Source organism: Helianthus annuus, chromosome 14, assembly GCF_002127325.2.
Source record: "Helianthus annuus cultivar XRQ/B chromosome 14, HanXRQr2.0-SUNRISE, whole genome shotgun sequence".
NCBI classification, from domain to species: domain Eukaryota; kingdom Viridiplantae; phylum Streptophyta; class Magnoliopsida; order Asterales; family Asteraceae; genus Helianthus; species Helianthus annuus.
In genome coordinates, this window is record NC_035446.2 from 124,551,170 (window position 1) to 124,573,858 (window position 22,689).

At 39.8% G+C, this 22,689-nt stretch overlaps 1 protein-coding gene and 1 pseudogene across 1 annotated transcript; one reads left to right on the forward strand and one right to left on the reverse strand.

Annotated features, from left to right (window-relative positions):
• The first annotated feature begins 1,722 nt into the window (after positions 1-1,722).
• LOC118486549 lies at positions 1,723-3,402 on the forward strand. The gene is made up of 2 exons (XM_035983069.1): positions 1,723-2,731; positions 2,840-3,402. Exons 1-2 carry the CDS (start codon positions 1,723-1,725, stop codon positions 3,400-3,402), a joined length of 1,572 nt encoding a protein of 523 aa, XP_035838962.1.
• A 3,698-nt stretch (positions 3,403-7,100) lies between these two features.
• Positions 7,101-19,142, reverse strand: LOC110909288 (annotated as a pseudogene).
• Positions 19,143-22,689: the final 3,547 nt, after the last annotated feature.

Genomic DNA, 22,689 nt, shown 5'->3' on the forward strand with positions numbered 1-22,689 from the left:
TCAATCATTCTCAGCAATCCATTTAGTTAAAAATCATATCTCTCAATTAAACGAAAACACAAAAATACTCTAGCAAGCTTCATAAATTGTGACAATTGTTTTAATTCATTCGAATCCACACACAAACCACATACTCTTCGTGGTTCGACCCCTTACTACCACTAACACATTGTTAAGGGTAATTTGGGCTTATAAATATTATCTTTGACCGGAGCGCGACACTCCGATCAAATTTTGGCGCCGTTGCCGGGGAGTGCGTGCGCTTTGTGTTTGGATATTGTTTGAATTTTTTGTGATTAACTGTTTAATTTGTTTAGCTTTCTTTTTGTACTTGTCTTTTTCTTTGTTACGCGGGGTGTGTTACTTGTGCAGGTTACAGGTAGTGCATGCATACGCGAAACTCCGGGAGGACTTCACCTTTAGTCTACGAACCGGAAATCGAAAGAGTAGCAAGAAGAAACCGAACAAGCCGGTTAGAAGCAACCCTTGCTTCTAATCAAACCAACCAAACACCACAACTCACACCAACCATTGAAACCGATTCAATGGCAAACCAAAACTCCAACCAAAACCAAAACCAGAACCAATATCAATACCGAAGTAACTTCAATCCCGCTCAAAACGCCCAACCTATACCTCAAGAGCAACCGGGTGGTAACGTCAACTCTAGACCACCCACACCACCTTTCAGAAACCAAAATCCTAATAACAACCAACGAACACCCCAACAACAAAACCTTCATCGACAAGCTTCTTTACCCATCAACCTTGATGATGGGTATGTCAATTCCGATCGTAGAGGTAATCGTGATCGCGGCAATCCCGCGGATGAAGGCCCATTTTTCAATATTGATGACTTGAGGAATGCAATCCCCGATGACGAACCTTATAGTGTTCCCGGTTATCAATCGCCGGAACATGTAATCATTCATACAGAAAACTCGGATGATGGGGGTTACTATGATGATCGAGTGGACGATGATGAAGATTGGGGATACATAAATCGGGGTAATGGCCATAATGCAAGAAGATATGAAGATAAAGAATTTGGCTATCAAAATGCCAACTATGTTGGGGATGACGATTATGGTTATGGGGACGGAAGAAATGATGGTTACGAGAACAACCGTCAACCACGAAATGATTATCAACGAAACTGGAATGGTGGGGGTCGCAACAATAACAACAATGCTCACCATAACCGGATCCCTCGTTTTGTGGGGGGTGGCAATCAAAGAGGTACCCAAGGTAGGAATCAAGGAAGGGATGAGAGAAGGGATGATAGAAGGAATGAAAGAAGAGATGATAGAAGGGATAACCGAAGAGTGGGTGATCAAGAAGTTAACGGTCCCTATCGTCGTCAACAACCTCCACGGGGAGTGAATGATCGTTTTAGGCCGGTGGTCACCGAAAATGATTCACCAATCGTTTGTGAGAGGAGGATGTTTGATTGTAAACCACATTACATCAACATACTTCCTCATTTTAATGGAAGGTCTAACGACGAACCGTACACACATTTGGCGGAGTTTTCTTCCATTTGCAACACTATTGGGGGGCATAACTTCGCACTAGAGGAGGTCAAACTTCGCTTGTTCCAATTTTCATTGAAAGACAAAGCGAAACAATGGTTCCTTACACTTCCGGCCAATAGCATTCGCACATGGGGAGAAAGGCAACAAGCTTTTCTGGATGAGTATTATTCAATGGCAAAGACCGACGATGCTCGTGATGAAATTAGGTCTTTTTCGCCAATTTTCGGGCGAACCGTTGCATGAAGCCTTCACAAGATTTAGGGAGTTGATGCGAAAGTGCCCACATCATCAAATAGAAAAGTGGGAATTGGTCAAATGCTTTGTACGGGGTTTGGGCGACAACACATGGAACCGACTTGAATCAACGAGCAATGGGACCCTTCTAAGCAACCATGAAGAGGATGATTGGGAGTTTTTGGAGCGGATGAGCAAACGATCAAAGGAAAAGGAATCGGCCGACCGAGCCAAAAAGCACCCTACCTCAAGGTCATGGCCCGATCGTGATGCAAGTTCTAAGGATCGGATTGATACGTTGGAGCGGGAATTGGCCCGCATGAAGAAGAAGGAAGTGGGTGCGGTACAATATAGCGTATGTGAAGAATGTGGTGACATCGGTCACCGGACCGAGAATTGTCAAGCCACCGTGGAGGTGAATCAAGTGTATGGGGACCGAAGGCAATATGATATGAACTCTAACACTTACCACCCCGGGTTGAGGAACCATCCTAACTTTAGGTATGGTAATGCCTCTAACCAAATGAATCCGAATTTCCAATCTGGAAATCAAGGCGGGTATTCGCACCAAACTCGCCAAAGAGGTTACAACCAAGATGGTCACGGGTTGACGAATAATCAAGGAGGTGGTGGTGATTTGAATGCAAAGATGGATGCAATGCTTTCGATGATGCAAGAGTCCAAGAAAGAGAATGAAATTCGGGACAAATCGCATGAAGCATTAGCAAAACAAGTGGGCCAACTTGCGGAGGAAATGGCACAAATGAGGGGGAGCATGGGAAAGCTCCCAAGTGACACCACGGTGAACCCTAAGCATCAAAGTTCAAGCACGGGCAATGTGAGGAATGTACACATTAGCGCGGTAATTCTTCTTTCAAATGATGAGGTTTGTAGTAGTGTTGAAAGCATTCCACCACAATGCGTTGATGGTGTAGTGGGAAATACAAGAGATGAGTTGGAAAGTAAAAATGAACAAGAAACGATTTCACAAATTAAAATTGAAAAAATGAATAAAAATTCTTTTTGTGAAAATTGTTTAAATCAAATTAAACCGATTAATGCACCAAAAGTTGAGGAACGGTACCCACCGAAGGATGAGAGGTGGGAAAATTTTAAACAAGCAAAAATTAATTTACCGTTACTTGATGACATTAAAAAGGTTCCGGCTCATGTGGAATGCTTAAAGGATTTAAGCATCGAAAAACGGCACAACAAATTACCCGAACCGGTTGATTTGATATCACATGTTAGTGCCGTTCTATCGAGTGCTATTCCTCAAAAAGCTCAAGATCCGGGAGATCCTCTTATTCCAATTCAAATTGGAACCTTCAAAATTGAGAGGGCGCTCCTCGATCTTGGAGCTTGTGTGAGCATTTTACCCGGGAGTTTGTATGACCAATACGATTTTGGTCCATTAAAAAATTTTGATACTCCCGTGGTATTGGCCGATCAGACTCCCACGCATCCAAGGGGGATGGTGGAGGATGTGATTGTTAAGGTGGATGATTGCTACTACCCAGTTGACTTTTTGGTAGTAGACTATGTTGGGTGTGTTGAGGATACCCAACCGATAGTTATCTTGGGTAGACCGTTCTTGGCAACTGCTAATGCCATAATAAATTGTGCAACGTGAACGGTAAGCATGAAGTTTGGGGACCGGGAATTAAATTTAAATGTTTTTCCAAATTTCACTAACCCGCTCGGTGAGGATAAGTGTCCTAAAAAGGACATGAATCCAAACAAAAAGGTGTGTGCTATGGTTGGTAGGTTTGAAGAAACAAGGAAGAAAACAGTCAAGAAAAAGAAGGCGAAAAAGTCACCTCTAGAAAAGAAGAAGGAAGATGAGGTGAGGAAATTTGGACCGTTTGGCAACAAATGGTATGAATCACCGGTGGGTGATTTCGAGGAGTTTGTAGGCGGCAAGCATGCCATTCGACCACCATGAGGTGGTAAGTTAATTGTTGTTGTATATTTTATTTCGCATTTCGTTTTAGTTGTTGTCCGTAGTTTAGTTAGTATTGTTGTTGTTGTATAATTTTGTTTTTTCGTTTTAGTAGTTAAATGAACGTTGTGGGTGTGTTCCCTATATAACCCTCACGAGACCTACTCGTCCTCCCAAGCTATTGGGAGGTTTAAAAGGGCTTGTTGCATACGCTAAATGCAACCGTGATTCTTACGAAAGTGAGTTAGGGCTGTTATTGTTGTACATTTTTTCCACAAAAATCAAGGTAATTTAACGCATGATTTGGTAACACTTTCATAAAAATGGTAGAACTAAGTAGCTAACAAATTTCAATGGTTGTGAGAAGCATGCTTCTACACAAGGGTTAAAATTTGTAGGTACATTATGTTCGCGGGACAACCGTTTTATGAAGAGAAGAAGAAGATATGAGCATCAAGCGACAAAAATCAGGTGCATGCGTTTCCTTTTTACCTTGATTCTTAGTTTAGTAATAAGTGGATTGTATTTTGTATTTTATTTTTCCGGGGTGAAATTTTGGGAAGGTTAGCCGTGTCACATCCCTTGTGCATTTTAAAACTCTAGTTCTTACACATTGAGGACAATGTTTACCTCAAGTGTGGGGATGGGGGAGTAGTAAAAGTTTTCGATTTTGACCCGTTCATTTAAACACTACACATTGAGGACAATGTTTACCTCAAGTGTGGGGATGGGGGAAAATTTCAAAAATTTTTCAAAAATTTCTTGTTTCAAAAGCGATCTTAAAAGCACAAGTAACTAAGTTAACAGGGGATGGCACAACCCATTTGGTCTTTTGTCATGGTCAAGCTCAAATTAATAGCATGACGGGTATTTAGCGGGTGGTTATTTGGGAATAATTCGCCTAAAGAACTAGCATTTTATGCATATCACATACCATACCCTTATACGTGAGGTTTTGAGCCACTTTTATATCATAGATTTACATATACATGTTTCTTTGTTTGAGTGGACCATTAGCCACGTATTGTAGAACTTGCGACTTTTGATACGTTTGAGACCATAGACCGAATACAAGCACGAGAATGATTAAGGCATTAGGTAAACCTTTTCCGTTTACACCATTTATATATCCTTACCCAAAAAAAAAATTATCCCTTAGTAGCCAATTTTGAGCCTAACCCTTTCGTTTGACCACCCTTTAGCCCATAACCTTAAACCTTCTTGTTTTTAACCCGTGTGATGGAAATTCGATTATAGGAGTCAAGTTTGTATAGTTGTTTGTTTGTTTGCATATAAAAAAAAAGAGAAAAATCGGAAAATGTTATGAAAAAGACGAGAAAATTGTTGAGAAAAGAACAAAAATATTTGTTCTTAGTTGAGAAATAAAAGGCGAAAGCTTGTTGCCTTCTAGTTTGATATTGGTAGTTAGTTGTGCGTAGATTAGTTGTTTTGTAATAAAAATCGAATTTGCATCACCTTAGCCACTTTAAAATATCCTACTTCCTACCCTTAGCCTAGCCCTGTTACAACCCGTTCAAAGACCTTATGATTTGTGCTTGATATTCGTGCTCAGTGGTGGAGAATGATTGAGTTGCAAGCCTATGCGGGTACGTTTTCTAATCGGTTTTGAGCGATTAATTAAAGTGCTAATACATTATACACATTAGCCAAGTTATAAGCCGAGTGGAGTGAACATTGTGAGGGATGTGCATGACTTGTTAGTTTTATGGGCGGGTTAATCTTGGATAACCATTTTTTTTTGTGATTAGTCACTTCACCGTTAAATAGGTTGAAAATTGTAAACAGTTTGAACTTTAGTATGACAATTGACCTTAACCTTCGTCTTGGGAATGGAGAGTGTATTCGTTGTTCGACCCACGTGAAAGTGAAAAAACAAATTTGCTTGAGGGCAAGCAAAAGACAAGTGTGGGGATGTGATACGTGGTCGAAAACTTGTTATCGTTTGTGCTTAAGTTGATGTTTTTATATAGCTTTTAATCTTGAATAGCCTACTTTTAATAGGATTTGTGTTTTACAGGTCTAAAAGAGTTTAAGGAGCTAATCGGGAGCTAAACGGAGCACCGGGACGTGAATCGGATCAACCGGGGATGTGAAATGAACAAAACCGGGTTAATCACGAAGATTGGATGTGTTTTGGGAATGTTAATGGATTTAAAATGAATATATTGGAAGATGGCATGATAGAGGGCTGAATTACGAGTACGTGGGAGAAAACGGTGAGTAAAACGGAGCTATAACGAAGAAGTTATGAAGAAAACAGTTTCGGACGAAACAGGAAAAACTAGAGGGCGTCGGGGACGGGCTCTAGGCCGTCGCCGACGGGCTCTAGAAAGTTCCGTCGTGAAAAAATGCCCGTAAACAGCCAAACAAGCCGTCGGTGATTTCAGCAAATGGGGAGGCCGTCGCCGACGGGTCCCAGGCCGTCGGCGACGGGTTGTGGTTTCCTGAAACGCGAAAAATTGGGTATCTTTGATATATGAACGATTCTAATTGGTCTTGGGGCATTCAACTCGGGGGTTACACTCCTTGGAAGGTTTGAATCTTGTTCTTGGAGCCACAATCACAAAATCATTCACCAACCATTCCATTAACTATCATCACAACAACCCGAATCATCATCATTCATCCCCAATTCACCATCAAAACCCTAATTCATCCATTCCATCATCCTTCTCACCATCATCATTCCATAAACCCTAGTTCTCCATCATTCCTTCATCCTACAAGCTTCAAGATGACTCCATCCGCATTCCAAGCATCCGGTGATCAAGTTGCATCTACCATGAGCGGCTAATCATCTCGGTTCCACCCCGGCGTAGGTAGTTGTTAATTCAAGTGTTTCGAATTGTTCTTGTTTCATCTTAGTGACAATTTGTGTTTGGTTTTTGAAACTTTTGACAATAGTATTACATTTGTTACGAATTCATGAATTGTCGAACGATGTTAAAAGTTATGACTTCGTGAAACGGTGATATGTAATTGTACGTTGTCGTTGTTAGGATTTACTTGTGTTGATTACAAAGTGTCTTTTTGTCCGTTCTTCGGGACGTTGATAGTTAGTAGCACCTAAGTCACGGTACACTAAATCCGTTAATCGAATGCATTTGAGTTGAAACTAAAACTTGTAGAAACCCTAGGTTAACAATTACCGAAGCCGGGCGTGATTCATTTTTATTATTATTGTTCTAGTAACCGTTTTTATTGCAATCGTTAAGTAGTATTTGTCAATCATTCTCAGTAATCCATTTAGTTAAAAATCATATCTCTCAATTAAACGAAAACACAAAAATACTCTAGCAAGCTTCATAAATTGTGACAATTGTTTTAATTCATTCGAATCCACACACAAACCACATACTCTTCGTGGTTCGACCCCTTACTACCACTAACACATTGTTAAGGGTAATTTGGGCTTATAAATATTATATTTGACCGGAGCGCGACACTCCGATCAGTCCCTTGGGATGATGGATGACAACAGGATCCACGAAGGATTCTAGTAAACTAATGCTCTCATCCTTCATGAAATCTGCCTCTCCTGTACATGTTTTCGTAAGAAGTAAACACTTTTAGTTAGGGACGTTATTATTATTTATTTAGACTGAAAAAACGCCAAGGTATAATTATATTTTCAATCTATTTACTTACAATTAGTCGGTTATATATATTTATGATCATATCATGTATGTTTCAAATATGAGAAAGTCACACAAAGTCTATTTGAACGATTAGAATTTTTAAGCTGTTATTAACTTTTATTTATTAGTTTGTAAGAGAGTACACTATGTAGTTACTTCTAATTAGGGTTGTAAACGAACCGAACGAACACGAACAAGACTTTGTTCATGTTCGTTCGTTAAGGAACAAGCTTGTTCACGAACTGTTCACGAACAAGATTTCTTGTTCGTGAACTGTTCGCGAACAGTTGCCATGCGCGAATGAACTCTATCAAATGTTTATGAACATAAATGAATACAAACGACGTTTATGAACACAAATGACGTTTATGAACACAAATGAATACAATATTCTAGAATAAAATCTGCATTTTCATCACAAACATTACAAAGAATCCACAAAAATAAATAAACACTTAACATAATTATCCGAACACAGTTGACATGATGAACATAAAATTAAGAGTTTGTCAAGCTTTAACACAAACTAAATTGAAATAGTGAAATAAGGGATGTTGTGAGAGGCATATAAGATAATCAGGGTTTCAAAATTTAGAAAACTACAAACCGTAAAACAAAATACAACATATAAAAACCTTTAAACAAACGAACACAAATAAACATTAACAAGCGGACATAAATGAACTCATTACCGAACGCTCACGAACATAAATGAACACATTACCGAACGGTCACGAACATAAACGAACGAACGCAACCTCTGTTCATGTTCGTTCGTTAAACTTAACGAACAAAATTTCTTGTCCATGTTCGTTCATTTATTAAACGACCAAACATAAACGAACTTCCCGCCGAACGGTTCACAAACTATTCGCTAAACATTCGGTTCGTTTACGGCCCTACTTCTAATATAAACCTAAGTGATCGTTTAGGGCACCCATTTATTTTTTTTCTTCTTTCTATATAAAATGTATATCAGGTTTACTTTGATCCTTTTGACACAAATTTGACAAAAGATATGGCAGATCCAACTGCAAATTAAGTATGGGGGGACATGCCCAAAAAATCCAGTTTTCCTTGGTGGTCCAAATGACCCAACTTTGGGTGCTTTGGGCCCCAAAATGGTTGGGCCTCCCCTATTCATAAGTAAATGGATCTAATAAGCTTATCTACCCAGATCTATGTAAGAGTAGTTAAATTATTTACTCAAGATTGAACTATAAAAAAAAAATAGAGATGATATGATATGTATACCAATAAGATGTAGAGATGGAGTAGTGATGGGAGCTGAAAAGGAAGCAGCTGCAAGTTTTGGCACCCCAAACATTGAACCACCAAATTTAGCCCCAGATATTATCATTACAAACTTCTCCTTTGGAACCTTTGTAGGGCCACCCCCTCTCTTTGCATCCCTGGTATTGCTGCTGATAATATCGCCCCCTTGTTTTGTTTAATTAAATTTCACACAACAATAAAACAAAATCAACTACTTATACTGTAAGAAAAAAAAAACTACAATAATTTCACAATTATACCCTTATAAAGAAGCAAACTCTTGGTGCATATCAACTTGTACATTATGCTTTGCACATTATTCAAAAAAAAAACTTGACTTTTTTACTTTTAACCCAAAGGTTTTTACCTTTTGCATTTTTAACCCTATATAATTTGTTTTTTTAACTTTAACCCAAAACTTTTCATTATTTGCAATTTAGCTTCACAACTTTTGTCAGTTATACTTTTCATCTTTCGCAAATTTCCGTTTTACGTATAGTTCTAAATTTTTCGAGTTAATACGACGTAACGTACATGTGTGGTTCAACGTTTTTGCCTCTATTTTCCATGTTTGAAAGGTTTCGCAACACGCATATCCTAGGTCGAGTCAGTGTTGGTGGTCGATAACGGTTGTGTGACATTAGTACTATTTGACACCGTTTTACGCCCCGCTGCAACGCGATGTGTACTTTGTGGGTTTTTCAAAGAAAAATTGGTTATGCATATGGTTGTCGTAACGTTGGCTTTCGGGGTTTTCCAAAAAAAAATGATTTTTTTTTACTTTTCACCCAAAAGTATTTTATAAATTACTTTTAAACCAAAACTATTTGTTTTTTACTTTTAACCCAACACTTTTTATCTTTTGCAATTTATTCTCATAAGTTTTTTACTTTCAACTTTGTTTCTTTATAGTTTTCATTTTCCGCAAATTATTCGCTTTATGCTTGGTTCTAAATTTTGTGACATAACACATCGCAACGTGTGTCTTTGGCTTAACGTTTTTACGTTTCGTTCTAAATTTTGCGAGTTAACACGATGCAACATGCGTGTGTGGGTGAACGTTTTTCATCGTCTATTTATTCCCCGTTTGACAGGGTTAACATAATGTGCGGGTCCTAGACCGACTTATTTATAACTAAAGAATCCCCGCCGCATTGCGGCGGGTTGTAATCCTAGTTAATAGTATAAAAACTAACTTCTAGAAATATGGGAACTGTACAAACCTGGGAAAAACCAAGAACACCATCAAAAGGTCTGACGACGAGGATCCCCGCTTGGGCTCCTCGTCCGGGCTCATCGCCCTAGATTGGTGGCTGGGCTCGAGCCCACTTGTGTCTTTCTCGGTATGTTTAATTGGTTTGAGTGGGCCATGACCTGATAAGCCCGCTCTTGGACCAGCCCATTAGGGTTATGGCCCAAGTGTCTTATTATAAAAAGGAAGCTCACCTTCCTTAAGAGCCAGATTACACTTTCCCTACAAAAAAGAAGGTTACTTCTCTTCCTTCTCACATAATACATCTGCTCCCTCTCTAGATTATACATTTTACTTGCACTTATAACTATCTTTACCATACAAGATACTGACTTGAGCGTCGGAGTGCCCTTGGGGTGAACCCCCTCGGGCCCTCTAACTAGAGTTTCATGTGGCTGCAGTTCAAGACCCGACATCCCGCAAGAGGAACCGTCACCATGACGACAAGATGACGAACCTGAACCGGAGCTCACCGAATCTAAGGTTAGTACCGCCAAACCCTCTGAACGACTTCAAGGATTTGGGGATTCGACATTGACGCTATTCGTGGGACCGAGTACAAGCGTGTCTCGGTCTCTTCATATGAACGGTCGGATCTGTGATTCTTGTGTGCTCGACACGCTTCCCAGATCTGCATCCATCTCCGGTCAACAGGTTTCATCTCCTCACCTCATAACATGCTCAATATAGATAACCCTTGAATATCTAGAAAATTACGTGCAATCACCATACCTTAAAAAAAAACTATGCTTACACACTCAGAACTGAGATCTGTAGTCCATGTAGGTATAAATATGCCCCGAGCATAACATCTTGTTTTTAATCCTTCAAATGGTAAAAGTGAACTGAAAAACCTTGCGTTTCAGTTGATTGACTACCATCAAAAAGTAGGGCTATTTGACTTGCTCAACATAAAAAAAAAATGATTAAATGGTATAGCACACGTGTCGAGACAAAGGATATACCATTAAAAGAAGGATAAGTATTGGTTTTTCACAAGTGCAGATGTGGTGTCTTGTACTTCACAAGGTTGAAAAGTCAAATACATATGAAGGTTTGTAATAACCTTTTGCTTAGTGCATTAAATATACGGTACATGAACTACCGCATAAATTACAAACAGTTGGTGCCCATCAAAAATGTACAAACACATCTTGAAATAAATTTTTGGATCTTTATTTTTCGAAAAAAGCTTTACGACTTGTTCTTACCAAAATTCTACATTTTTTAGAACAAGTAAATTGTGGAACCAAGATCATGCAGAAAAATGAGCTCTGCTCATGAAACACTACCCAAAGAAGACTGGGTTATTTACTCTATCTTTTGGATGATAATATGGTTTAACTAATGTATAACATTGTATTGTATGATGGGTATTTACTTACCAACTTAGTCAATTTCTTTGTTAGAAAGGAAGAAAAATAAATAAATAAATAAATAAAATAAAGGTGTATCTTTAGGAAAAGAAGTCAACAAGCTTATCTAACAAGCTTTTCTGTCATAGAGCACGTGACTTTGTTGACATGAGCTGTCAACAACACTTTTAATTTTTTATACAAATTAAAATATACACTTGATAAGAAAGGTATTAATTACCTTAGATTCATTTGACTTTTGGATCCTGACAACTAAAAAAGAGAAGGGTAAAGGAACAGGAATATGGTTCAAGTATAACTTTCTCAGTTAGGAATATGGTTGAGCACCTACATGTATCTCAAAAGTACAAGCACATGCTAACACTTCTAAACATTCAATATAATAAAATATATCGATACGTATATTTTGAGGAAAATGAAAATAGGAACTTTTCATAACCTTCACTTGCAAGTAATACTTGAATTTTTATTTATAAAAAAAAAGGGAAAAGGTACAAGTCATATTGCACATGGCACAACCCTCTTTTTGTGGAAAAGACACTATTTTGACAGGATGTGACCTTTTTTCTTGGAAACATGTGATGCCTCACTCTTACCAATGTGGTAAAGTTTCCCTATGAAAAGAAAGTTAGTTTGACTTTCTTATGGAAAAATAATAATATTTTACTAGTACAAGGTCCTTCCACATGGTCCTTCCCCGGGCCCTCCCTCAGGCCCTTTCACTTGGTCCTTCCTCAGGACCTTTCCCAGGTCCTTCCACAGGATCCTTCCCCGGGTCCTCCCTCAGGCCCTTCCACCCGGTCCTTCCTCAGGACCTTTCCAGGTCCTTCCACAGGGTCCTTCCCCGAGTCCTCCCTCAGGCCCTTTCACCTGGTCCTTCCTCCGGACCTTTCCTAGGTCCTTCCACAAGGTCCTTCCCCGGGTCCTTCCTCAGGCCCTTCCACCTGGTCTTTCCCCAGGTCCTTCCACAGGGTCCTTCCCCGGGTCCTTCCTTAGGCCCTTCCACCTGGCCTTTCCTCAGGTCCTTTAGCAGGGTCCTTCCTCAGGCCCTTCCACCTATCCTTCCTCAGGTCCTTTCTACACGGTCCTTCTCCAGGTCCTTTCATGGGGTCCCTTCCATTAGCCCCTTCCTCAGGTCTCTTCACAAGGTCTTGCCTCAAGCCCTTCTACCAGGTCCTTTTCTAGACCTTAACACAAAACATTTACGCAAGGCCTTTCTCCGAAGTCTTGCATCGTACACCACTTCTAGACACAAATTTATTGTTCCCATTACAACGTTGTTAGGGTACGTAGGCTACCCCCTTAATGATATGATGGCATCACGTCTTCACAAAAAGGCACAAGCACAAGCACTTGTACACACAACACAACATGTTTAATACATAAGTAAACTGATCTTTGGTATGACTTACCTCTTTGAAAGTGTTTTCGTGGCAAGTATCGAAGCATGAACATGAGCAACACAAAAAGCTATTAGTCACGACCTACGGGATAGGTCGACAAAGGCTAATATTGGACTGGATGATATGTACCAGAGAAACAAGGCATGATCTTTTGAACAGACATTGAAAAATAGCGATCACCTTAAACATCCTTAAACAAGGATATAGCTTCGGGTAGGTGGAAAGTGACACAACATTAGTAAAAGCAAGAAATACCTTTGTGCAACATTGAACTGAGGGACTAGTATGTCTAGGGGGATATTGTGGGGCAGAGTTTTTGCTAACCTCGGGCTACTCTCATTCAACAAAGAATCATATGCTAATCAGCCGAATACATCTATCAGCTATATCCTGGCGTGCTATCGTGTCTCGGATAAATACGTCGCTCATTAGAAGTGATTATGATTTAGAAGACTTTCGATACTCAACGAAAGTAACTATATTCTTTATTCATAACCGATGGTCTAGACAGACGGGCTCAGGGACAGCCTATTTTATAAGTTCAGTATTACCAACTACGCTTGACAACACTGAACTAGGGAGCTAGCATGGTATAACACCATTGGGTCCTACATTGAAGACTTCTTGAAAGGATCTTTATTTTTGTATTACCTCCTCCGAAAAGGATTAAGCACCTCCATAAGTTCTCATGTTCGAAGATCTCAAAAACAAAAAAAAAAGGGGAGGGAGGGGGAATGGGCATGAACTGCCTTACTAACTCCTCCACTGGAAGTAAAGAAAAGCCTGGGTTGTGTACTTAGCTCCTTCCCTGAAGAAAAAAGAATCAGAGGATCACGTTATCAACCCTCCATTTGAAGAAACGAGTAGTCTGGGCTACGCAGCTGACTCCCCTCCTGAAGGGGAAAGAATCGTCGGACTATGTTATTAGTCCTTAAGGAGAATCCAGACGCTCTCCTTGAAGACAGAAGACTCCTTGGACTACGCTGTTAGTCCTCGAGGAAACCCTGGACAGTCCTTCCTTGAAAAAGGAAGAACCCTTGAGCTACATTATTAGTCCCTCTCTTGAAGAAGGAAAGAACCTGAGCAGGACAATACGAGAGATTCTACAGGGAAAAAGAAAGAAAGGAAAACCTTAATAAGAGCATTTTCGCTTTAAGGGAAAAGTGAAATCCTCCTACAGACTGTCGTGCTCAAGAAACCCTTATCTGCTGAAACAAAACGATATTCCCTCCTAAAGCCTAAAGCATTTTGGAAGTCCCTTCCATCAACAAGAAAATCCCTTCTCTTGTGGATAAGGTACCTCAGCAGTCGCTTGCAAGAACAGGAACGTATACTTTCCATGGAATTACTTACAGGAAAAGTTCCTTCCAAGAATATGAAGAATATCCCATTGTCTGGGATCAAGTATTTTAGAAGTCCCTTTCGTAAACAGGAACATACCCCTACCTAGGGACTAAGTCTTGAAGAAACTCCTTCCAAGAATAGGAAAGAACATATCCCTTCAGCGGGATCCAATCTTAAAGAAGCTCCTTCCAAGAATAGGAAGGAACATATCCCTCACTCGAGAATCAGCCTTGAAGAAATTCCTTCCAAGAATATGAAATAAGGAAGTACAGGGGCCGTTCGGTCATTAATCAAAAGTTGAATTGAATGAAAATACAAGAAGAATGTGGGAGGTAATTAAAGTGGGAGTAAATGAGTTGGGGATCCAATGTGTCATTATTTGAAACTTAAATGTGGGAGGTAATTAAAGTGGGAGTTTCACGATAGGGATCAGTATCTCTGAGGATTAAGTCTTGGAGGAGCCGCCTCCGAAAAAATGAGGATGTCCCCCCATGTGATTAGGGGTCTCGCAAGTCTCTTCAACGAACAGGAACAAGTTTCTCCCAAGGAAAAGGAGGGTATCCCCTCCCATGGGATTAAGTATTGCAGAAGTCTATTCAACAAACAGAAGTGCACCCAGCTACGGGATCAAATATTGGTAAAGTTCCTTCTAAGGACGGGAAAGTACTCCAGTCCCTGGGATTTGATATCTGAGAAAAATCATTATTGAGATCTCGCACCCGAACAACTTATTTCAAAAAGGGGGGGGGGGAGCCCCCTTGACAAGGGACTTCGAATCTGAAGTATCCCTTCCTTGAAAAGAAAAGATCTCTACCACAGGTCTGTGTTTTAGAAAGTATCTCTCCAAAGAAGAGGAGCCCCATCTCGGGGTCACATACGTATGAAGAAGTCTCTCCAAGAGGAGAGGGTTGCACATTCCATGGGCACCCATTTTTAGAGAATTACAACACCCCTCAGGGGAGGAAAGAGCCCTTAACAAGGACTCGCATAGGAAGTTTCCCTTTACATAACAAGTGTTTTTAAAGGCCTCATAAAACCCCTCCAAAAGGAGAAGATGCCACCCCTTCTTGAAGAACAAAAACCTGAACGGTTTGAGGACCTTGCTAACGGGTTAAACAGGATCATCTAGGTAGACGTGCCAAACGATCCTACAATAAAATGAACATGTACATAGGCATACAGACATGCCGCCTTAATCAAAACAAGGCAAAGCCCGGCCGTGGGGCTAGGACTAAGTCGACTACGTCCAAAAAAATGCCGAAGCAGGCATATGAAAGTCCAAGTGGCCCAAACGCCATTGGACAACAGGCCCAACAGAAGCTTTAACAACTTAAAACAAGTTACAAAGCGGGCCTAGGAAAAGTCTTTACAACTTGAGCGAGTTACGAACAAACTATAGAAAGCTTTAACAACCCAAGCAGGTTACGAAGCAAACTTGTACAAAGCTTTAACAACCCAAGCAGGTTACAAAGCAAACTTGTACAAAGCTTTAACAACTCAAGAAAGTTACGAAGCAAACTTATATAAAGCTTTAACAACTCAAACGAGTGACAAAGCAAACTTATATAAAGCTTTAACAACTCAAACGAGTGACAAAGCAAACTTGTACAAAGCTTTAACAACTCAAAAAGTTACAAAGCGACCCATAGAAAGTCTTAACGGCTTAAACATGGTACAAAGAAAACTCATAAGTTTTAACAGCTCAAGCAATACAAAAACCCTCATTAGAGGAACACAGTACAAAGAGTACAACACGGTAAATAAGGCATCCCGGTCGATGCCCTTTGGGAAATTACTCTCGAACGAGTACTTTGATTGAAATGCATCTAAAAAGTATATGCAAAGATGATCTAAATAGCATAAACGCTACAAAAAAGCACTATCGAACAAGTGCATTGGAAAAAATGCCTTCAAGGAGGCATAAATTGAAGTAAGGTATTGGGCTACCCTACTTAAGGGGTCACCTGGCTATTTTAAGTACTAAATGCAAGGTCACCCCAAGGACAACAAAGTAGATTGGTTTGGCATGACGTGCCTTAGGCTATGCTTACCCAACGGATAGAGGGAACGGCTGAAGGGCGGATAACAACCCGCCTACATTGTCAGGGACTGGAACAAGTCCTGCGCCCATTCATGAGTAAATAGACTTGGACTAAGGATGACTTGACGACGAGGATCCCCGCTTGGGCTCCTCGTCCGGGCTCATCGCCCTAGATTGGTGGCTGGGCTCGAGCCCACTTGTGTCTTTCTCGGTATGTTTAGTTGGTTTGAGTGGGCCATGACCTGATAAGCCCGCTCTTGGACCAGCCCATTAGGGTTATGGCCCAAGTGTCTTATTATAAAAAGGAAGCTCACCTTCCTTAAGAGCCAGATTACACTTTCCCTACAAAAAAGAAGGTTACTTCTCTTCCTTCTCACATAATACATTTGCTCCCTCTCTAGATTATACATTTTACTTGCACTTATAACTATCTTTACCATACAAGATACTGACTTGAGCGTCGGAGTGCCCTCGGGGTGAACCCCCTCGGGCCCTCTAACTAGAGTTTCATGTGGCTGCAATTCAAGACCCGACATCCCGCAAGAGGAACCGTCACCATGACGACAAGATGACGAACCTGAACCGGAGCTCACCGAATCTAAGGTTAGTACCGCCAAACCCTCTGAACGACTTCAGGGATTTGGGGATTCGACAAGGTCCATGAGCCAACATAAACTCTTGAATCTTTTCAAGACATTCTTCAAAGTTATAGAACTCTTTGAATTCCTACGACAATATTTAATTACCAATTATGGTATTAATTAACATATATAATAGTTAGGGTAAATTACTTTTTGAGTCCCTGTGTTTTATGGGTTTTAACCACTTGAGTCCAAAATCAAAAAGTTTAACGACCTGAGTCCCTATAAGCATTTTCATTAACCATTTGAGTCCAAATTTCTAACACTGTTAGAATTTTTTGGTTAAGTATTATTAAATGACTAAAATACCCTTATATTTAAAAATAAAAAACCTTGTCTCTTTCTTCACCTTATCTATCTGGTCTTTCTTTCTCTCTCTTCCATTTTCTTTCCTTTTCTTCTTCCATAAGAAAACTCACACACACTTTCAATTTACAGAAAAATTTAGAGAGAGAAACAGTTTAGAGAGAGATTCAGAGAGAGTGAGATCGGAACAGAGAGATGATCGGAGAAGGTGGTGAAGATTGTGGGCGTTGGAGTTAGCGTCAGTTGTTTAGGTTAACGGAGATGATGGTGTTTCCAATGATTCCGGTTATGGAGGTAAATGGTGATAGTAGGGATTGTTAATTTGACGGTGAAGATGAACGGCGACGATGATTGACAAATCACGATGGTTCCGACGACAGAAGATATGAAATCCGGTGACTGATGAGTTCCCTGACGACCACCGATAGATTGAAGGTTACTAAAAGGTGTGTAGGACGGTGATTAATTCACTCCGGCTACCGGTAAGTTTTCTCTCCGGCCGATCTATTCTCCAGCCACTTTTCTTCCTTTGATCACACTGTTAACTCACTCCTTGGGTAAATTATTTTTTGAGTATACCTGCAGAGTGAAAGTGTAATATTTTGTGCAATGGTAGAGCAGTTTAGGAAGCTTGATGTTATCATGATTTTCTAATCTTGAGTAAAACAAATTTACGAATCGACCTGATGGACAGGGCATAATATTTTGTGCACTATTGTAAGAATTGGATTGTAAAAATGCAGGCATACGCTAGAGAGATAGATGAGCATAAAAGGACACTGCTCCTGATTAACAAGGCGGATCTTTTGCCATATTCCGTGAGGTCACTGTTATATAGCATATTATCTCTGTTCATATGAAATAATCTACTCGTTAAAAGAATCTCATTTGTAACAATATATTTTTGGCCATTTTATTTGTTAAACATTTAAATTTGGATTTACCAAACCATTACATCATATCACGTTCAAAACACACATCTAAACGCCCTCAAATGGTATAACGTATCTTCTGTTCTTGTAACTAGCTATCTTTTGGCTTCATTTGCAGACTGAAATGGGCCGAGTACTTCCAGCTTCATGGTATTCTGTATCTCTTTTGGAGGACTCCGGTGGTGGGGGTGAGACGGTGGTGGTGGGTGTTTGGAGGTGGCGGTAGTGCGATGGTGGTAGCAGTGGTGGGGATGATGGTGGGGCGATGGTGGGGATGGTGGTTGTGCGGTGGTGTTTAGAAAGAGAGAAGAGACTTGTACTGATGTGCATATAAGACTTGTACTTTGTGTGTAAATGACCAAATTACCCTCATAGTTAACAGAGTTGGTGGATGGAGTTAGAAATTTGGACTCAAATGGTTAAAGAAAATGCTTATGGGGACTCAGGTCGTTAAACTTTTTGCTTTTGGACTCAAGTGGATAAAACTCATAAAACACAAGGACTCAAAAAGTAATTTACCCTAATAGTTAACTGGAAATAAAGTAAAAGTAAAACACTACTAGAAACAGTGGCGGAGCTTAACCAAAAGCTTCGAGGTGCGTAAAGTGATGGGACCCAAATTTTTTTCCTATCGTTAAACGGGTCGGCTATTTGATTCGTTCAACAAATAAGAGTTAAAATATATTTACCAAACTACCTATCATTTATATACAATTTAGGAAAAATAATCGGGAGGCGATCCTATATATCGAACGAAAAATCGGAACTTATACACTTCTAACCGAAACATTGTGGAGCGGGTGCACCCCCGGGCACCAACTATCCTTCGCCCCTGACTAGAAAACTGTTAACTTTCCTAGGAAATTTTCCAATGAAAAAAAATTGGTTGGGAACATAACAGTTTTCTAGTACTGAAAGAAAATTAAAAAATATATAAACACCTCTTCAGCTTGGAACCATTCGTAAAAAGGAGGTTCAAAGATTCCATCAACACTGGACTTGCCTTGAGCCGGGTACGGACCATCCATGAAAACCAGGTCCAGCTTCTGCAACAGTGGTTGGGGCCATCTTTCTACTAGTTTTTGAAGTATAGCAGCACTTGTTCTGAACCCATGAAGACACAAAATTTTGAGTTTCTTGTTTTGCTTCTCATTCTCCATTACTAGTAGTTTCGATCCTAAAAGCTTCTTGTATCGTTTCATAGTTAATTACAGTCAGTGGTGTAGAGTAGCCAATGGTGGCTCCAACTACAAAAGTTTGAGCATTGAAGTCCAAGAGTTAATGATTCGATATGGGCACGTGGTTTTGAAATATGTGACTCATGAACAAAAGTTTTTTTTTTCTTAAAGTAGATTCTTTTTAATAAGGATAAATTGCACTTTTCGTCCTTTATGTTTCAAGGTTTCTGCATACGTTGTTCTTTAAGTTTAAAAATTACACTCTATGTCCTTTATGTTTGCAACCTATAACGGGTGGTGTCCTTTCTCATAAACCCAGTTATCTTTTAATGTTAAAACCCCTTGTCTCTCTCAACTTCAAACATGAGGGACCTTTTATGTAAAAAGGTGAAACATTCAAAAACAAAACAAAAGCATCAGCCGCCATCTTCTACGTTTATCCGGCCGGCAATTTCGCCGGATTCCGGCAACTCCAGAACCCCATTTCTACACTTTTTCGGTCCGTTTCTTTCGCGATAAACATCATCTCCATCTTATAACAACTTAACAACGAAGTTTCAGCATCCATCTCGTTACTTCGATGGTAATCCGGTTAGCACTACCAATTCCGGTGAACCCGGAACTTCGTCTTTGAGTTGTTTCAACCCGTTTTCCATCTAGATCTTCATCATCGTCACTTTGAGTGTCCCAACCTCCTTCCACATCCGACATATTTTGTGGAACAAATCCGGATATTTCAAAGGGGAAAGAACCTCAGCAGCAACAGAGTTAACAATACAGGGGGATTTCGATGGAGTTAGGGGATTAGACAAGTTGGACTTACCATGATTAAGGGAGTGAACCGCAGCATCAAAGGGGCATGAGAAAGGTCATTCACACTTATGGAAGACAGGGGTTGTCGAATACCAGCAGGTTTTGAAGATTTTTGAGTACCCTTACTACTCTGATTCAGCGTACCAGGAGATTTGAGTGGCAATTGGTCCTTAGGGATTTGGATACTACCAGACGATCTGGTTGAAATACGCTTGGTGGGGGGGGGGGGGGTTTATCCACCAAATTGTACGGGGACGAGAGGTTAGGGGGATCCGGTGGTAACGAACCACCGCTTGAAGGCATCATTTACGAGAAAACAAGATCAAATTGATGGATTCAGTGGTTGAAGAAGGGCAGAATTCATCAATCGGCAGGAGAGAATGGGGTAGAGAGGGGTTTTTGAATGTTTCACTTTTTTACATAAAAGGTCCCTCATGTTTGAAGTTGAGAGAGACAAGGGGTTTTAACATTAAAAGATAACTGGGTTTATGAGAAAGGACACCGCCCGTTATTGGTTGCAAACATAAAGGACATAGAGTGTAATTTTTAAACTTAAAGGACAGCGCCTGCAGAAACCTTGAAACATAAAGGACGAAAAGTGCAATTTAGCCTTTTAATAACTATTGAAAGCGAAATGCTACCAGCAATAGGTTTAGCTGGATTTTGACGAAAGTCACACTTCCATTTGGAATTCCATCCTTTTAACAGAGGACCTGCAAAACATCAATTAACAAACATTTAACTAATTCAAGGTTAAATTAATAAATATTAGTAGAGCCATGGAAATGAATAGTGTTTGTCTTGGTGGTTTATTTCGATTGACCTATTTGGGAGGTCATTCCTCCTTCAGGCGCGTGTCTTCCAGCTTACACCTTGCCCCCTAAAAGAGAAAAGGTGCACCCGGGTAGAGAGAGAACGGGAAGAAAGTGGCGGTGGTTCGGTGCAGAATCTAGAGAGAGAGAGAGATCGGACCACTTCCTCCGCCACGCGGCGTCGCTTTTACATTTTAGATTCTGAAACTCAACAACTGATTTTGCTACATCAAATTCTGATCAGTTGTGAAGTCTTCGTGGAGGCGAAATTAACTAGACGACACCATAGTTTCCATCATCTGCTTCCAGGTAACATCACTTCTAAAATACAGGGTTTTCGTAATCTGTTTGTTCGGGTTTTAATAGGGTTTTCGTAATCTTTTTGTTAGGGTTTTAATAATCTTTTAGTTCGTGATTTGTTCCAATAGACCTATTTGGGCGGTCATCCCCTTTGAGACGCTTCTCTTCCAGCTTTACACCTTACTCATCTTTAAGGGAAAAGGTGCACCAATGAATGGTAAAAAAAGGGTAGGTTCTTTTTGGGGCTTTTTGTTGCTTGGCTGTGATCTATATGTGAGCCTACTAAATCGATGTTTTTTAGCATTTTTGTGATCTAATTACGGTATTGTGTTGGTTGGCTGTGGTAATGGGTTATGTCACTTGGCTATGACAATTTCAAAAGTCTTTTTATAGTTGATGATGTCGTGGCAAGGATGGCGGATGGTAGGTTTTAACCTACAAACCCACCTTGCAGCCATGATTTCTCGGAGATCTGAGCCACATAGTATTGTTGTGTTGCAAACTAATTTGGGACGTACATGCTGTTTACGCCATTCCTGGTGACTGGTATGTTATAAATTATTATTCATCGCTGAATTAATCTATTTAATTAATCCAATCATTGAAAACATAAATGTAATTAACTAACTGTCATCTAGGAAAATGACAGTAGGGTGATGGGATCATAAGCACATTTTATGTGAGAAGCACTCCGGATCTAAGGTGTCAGTTCCTGCAGCACAAACAATATGATAATTGCAACTTTCTAGGTTTGGTTTGATATTATTTCGGATGGATTGACTGTTGAGGAATATTTGGTAACGAGGTCTAAATATTACGTAATTTAATAAGTAATAAAAAATGTTTGAGTTGTTCGGTTTAAGGGTATGCATTTGACTAAATAAGGCTGATAGGATCGGGTTAAAAAACAGTATCCTTATCAATTTCATCACATTGTCAAATGCACACATATAGTAATTAGAGTTTTTTGCAACTGGGATAAACTGTTTTGCGGGGTGCTTAGGATTGCTTATTGAAGTTGCTGATCTGATTACTCGTGTTTGAACTTTGAAATAAGCTATCTTGAATGTAGGGGTGTGCATGGGTCGGTTTGGGTCGGTTTTTACTATTAACCATAACCATAACCGCTAGTTCGGTTATGGAGTTTTTGTAACCATAACCATAACCAAACTTCGGTTATGGTTAATCGGTTATGAAGTCGGTTATGGTTCGGTTTTGGTTAATTTCGGTTACGTAACCAAGCAAGGTTTGAAATAAATAGGGTTGTGCACGATTTGAACTTAGCTTGAGCCTATTTTATAAGATAATGAAGACTAAACTTTTTGGTTAAACTACCGATTTAGAGTTCTTTTTAATAAGGTAATTCTCAATCAAAAACAGTTATGGCCATAACACCTTAGTTCTTTATCAAAATAAATGACATCTACATCAAGATCATTTTGTTACTAGCATACTTTTATATTAGTGAAAACCCTCTATATGGTTTTGTAAAACACAAATCCGTTATATAAAGTTAACATCACAACTTCGGTTCGGTTTCGGTTATATTCGGTTAACCAAAGCTTCATAACCATAACCATAACCAATTGAGCGGTTATACAAAGTTTCATAACCATAACCATTGGTTATATTGGTTATCGGTTATT

Coding starts and splice junctions, on each gene's coding strand:
- LOC118486549 (XM_035983069.1), top strand. CDS start 1,723: ATGCTCGTGATGAAATTAGGTCTTTTTCGCCAATTTTCGGGCGAACCG. Junction 2,732..2,839: donor TACAAGAGATGAGTTGGAAA/GTAAAAATGAAC, acceptor ATGCACCAAAAG/TTGAGGAACGGTACCCACCG.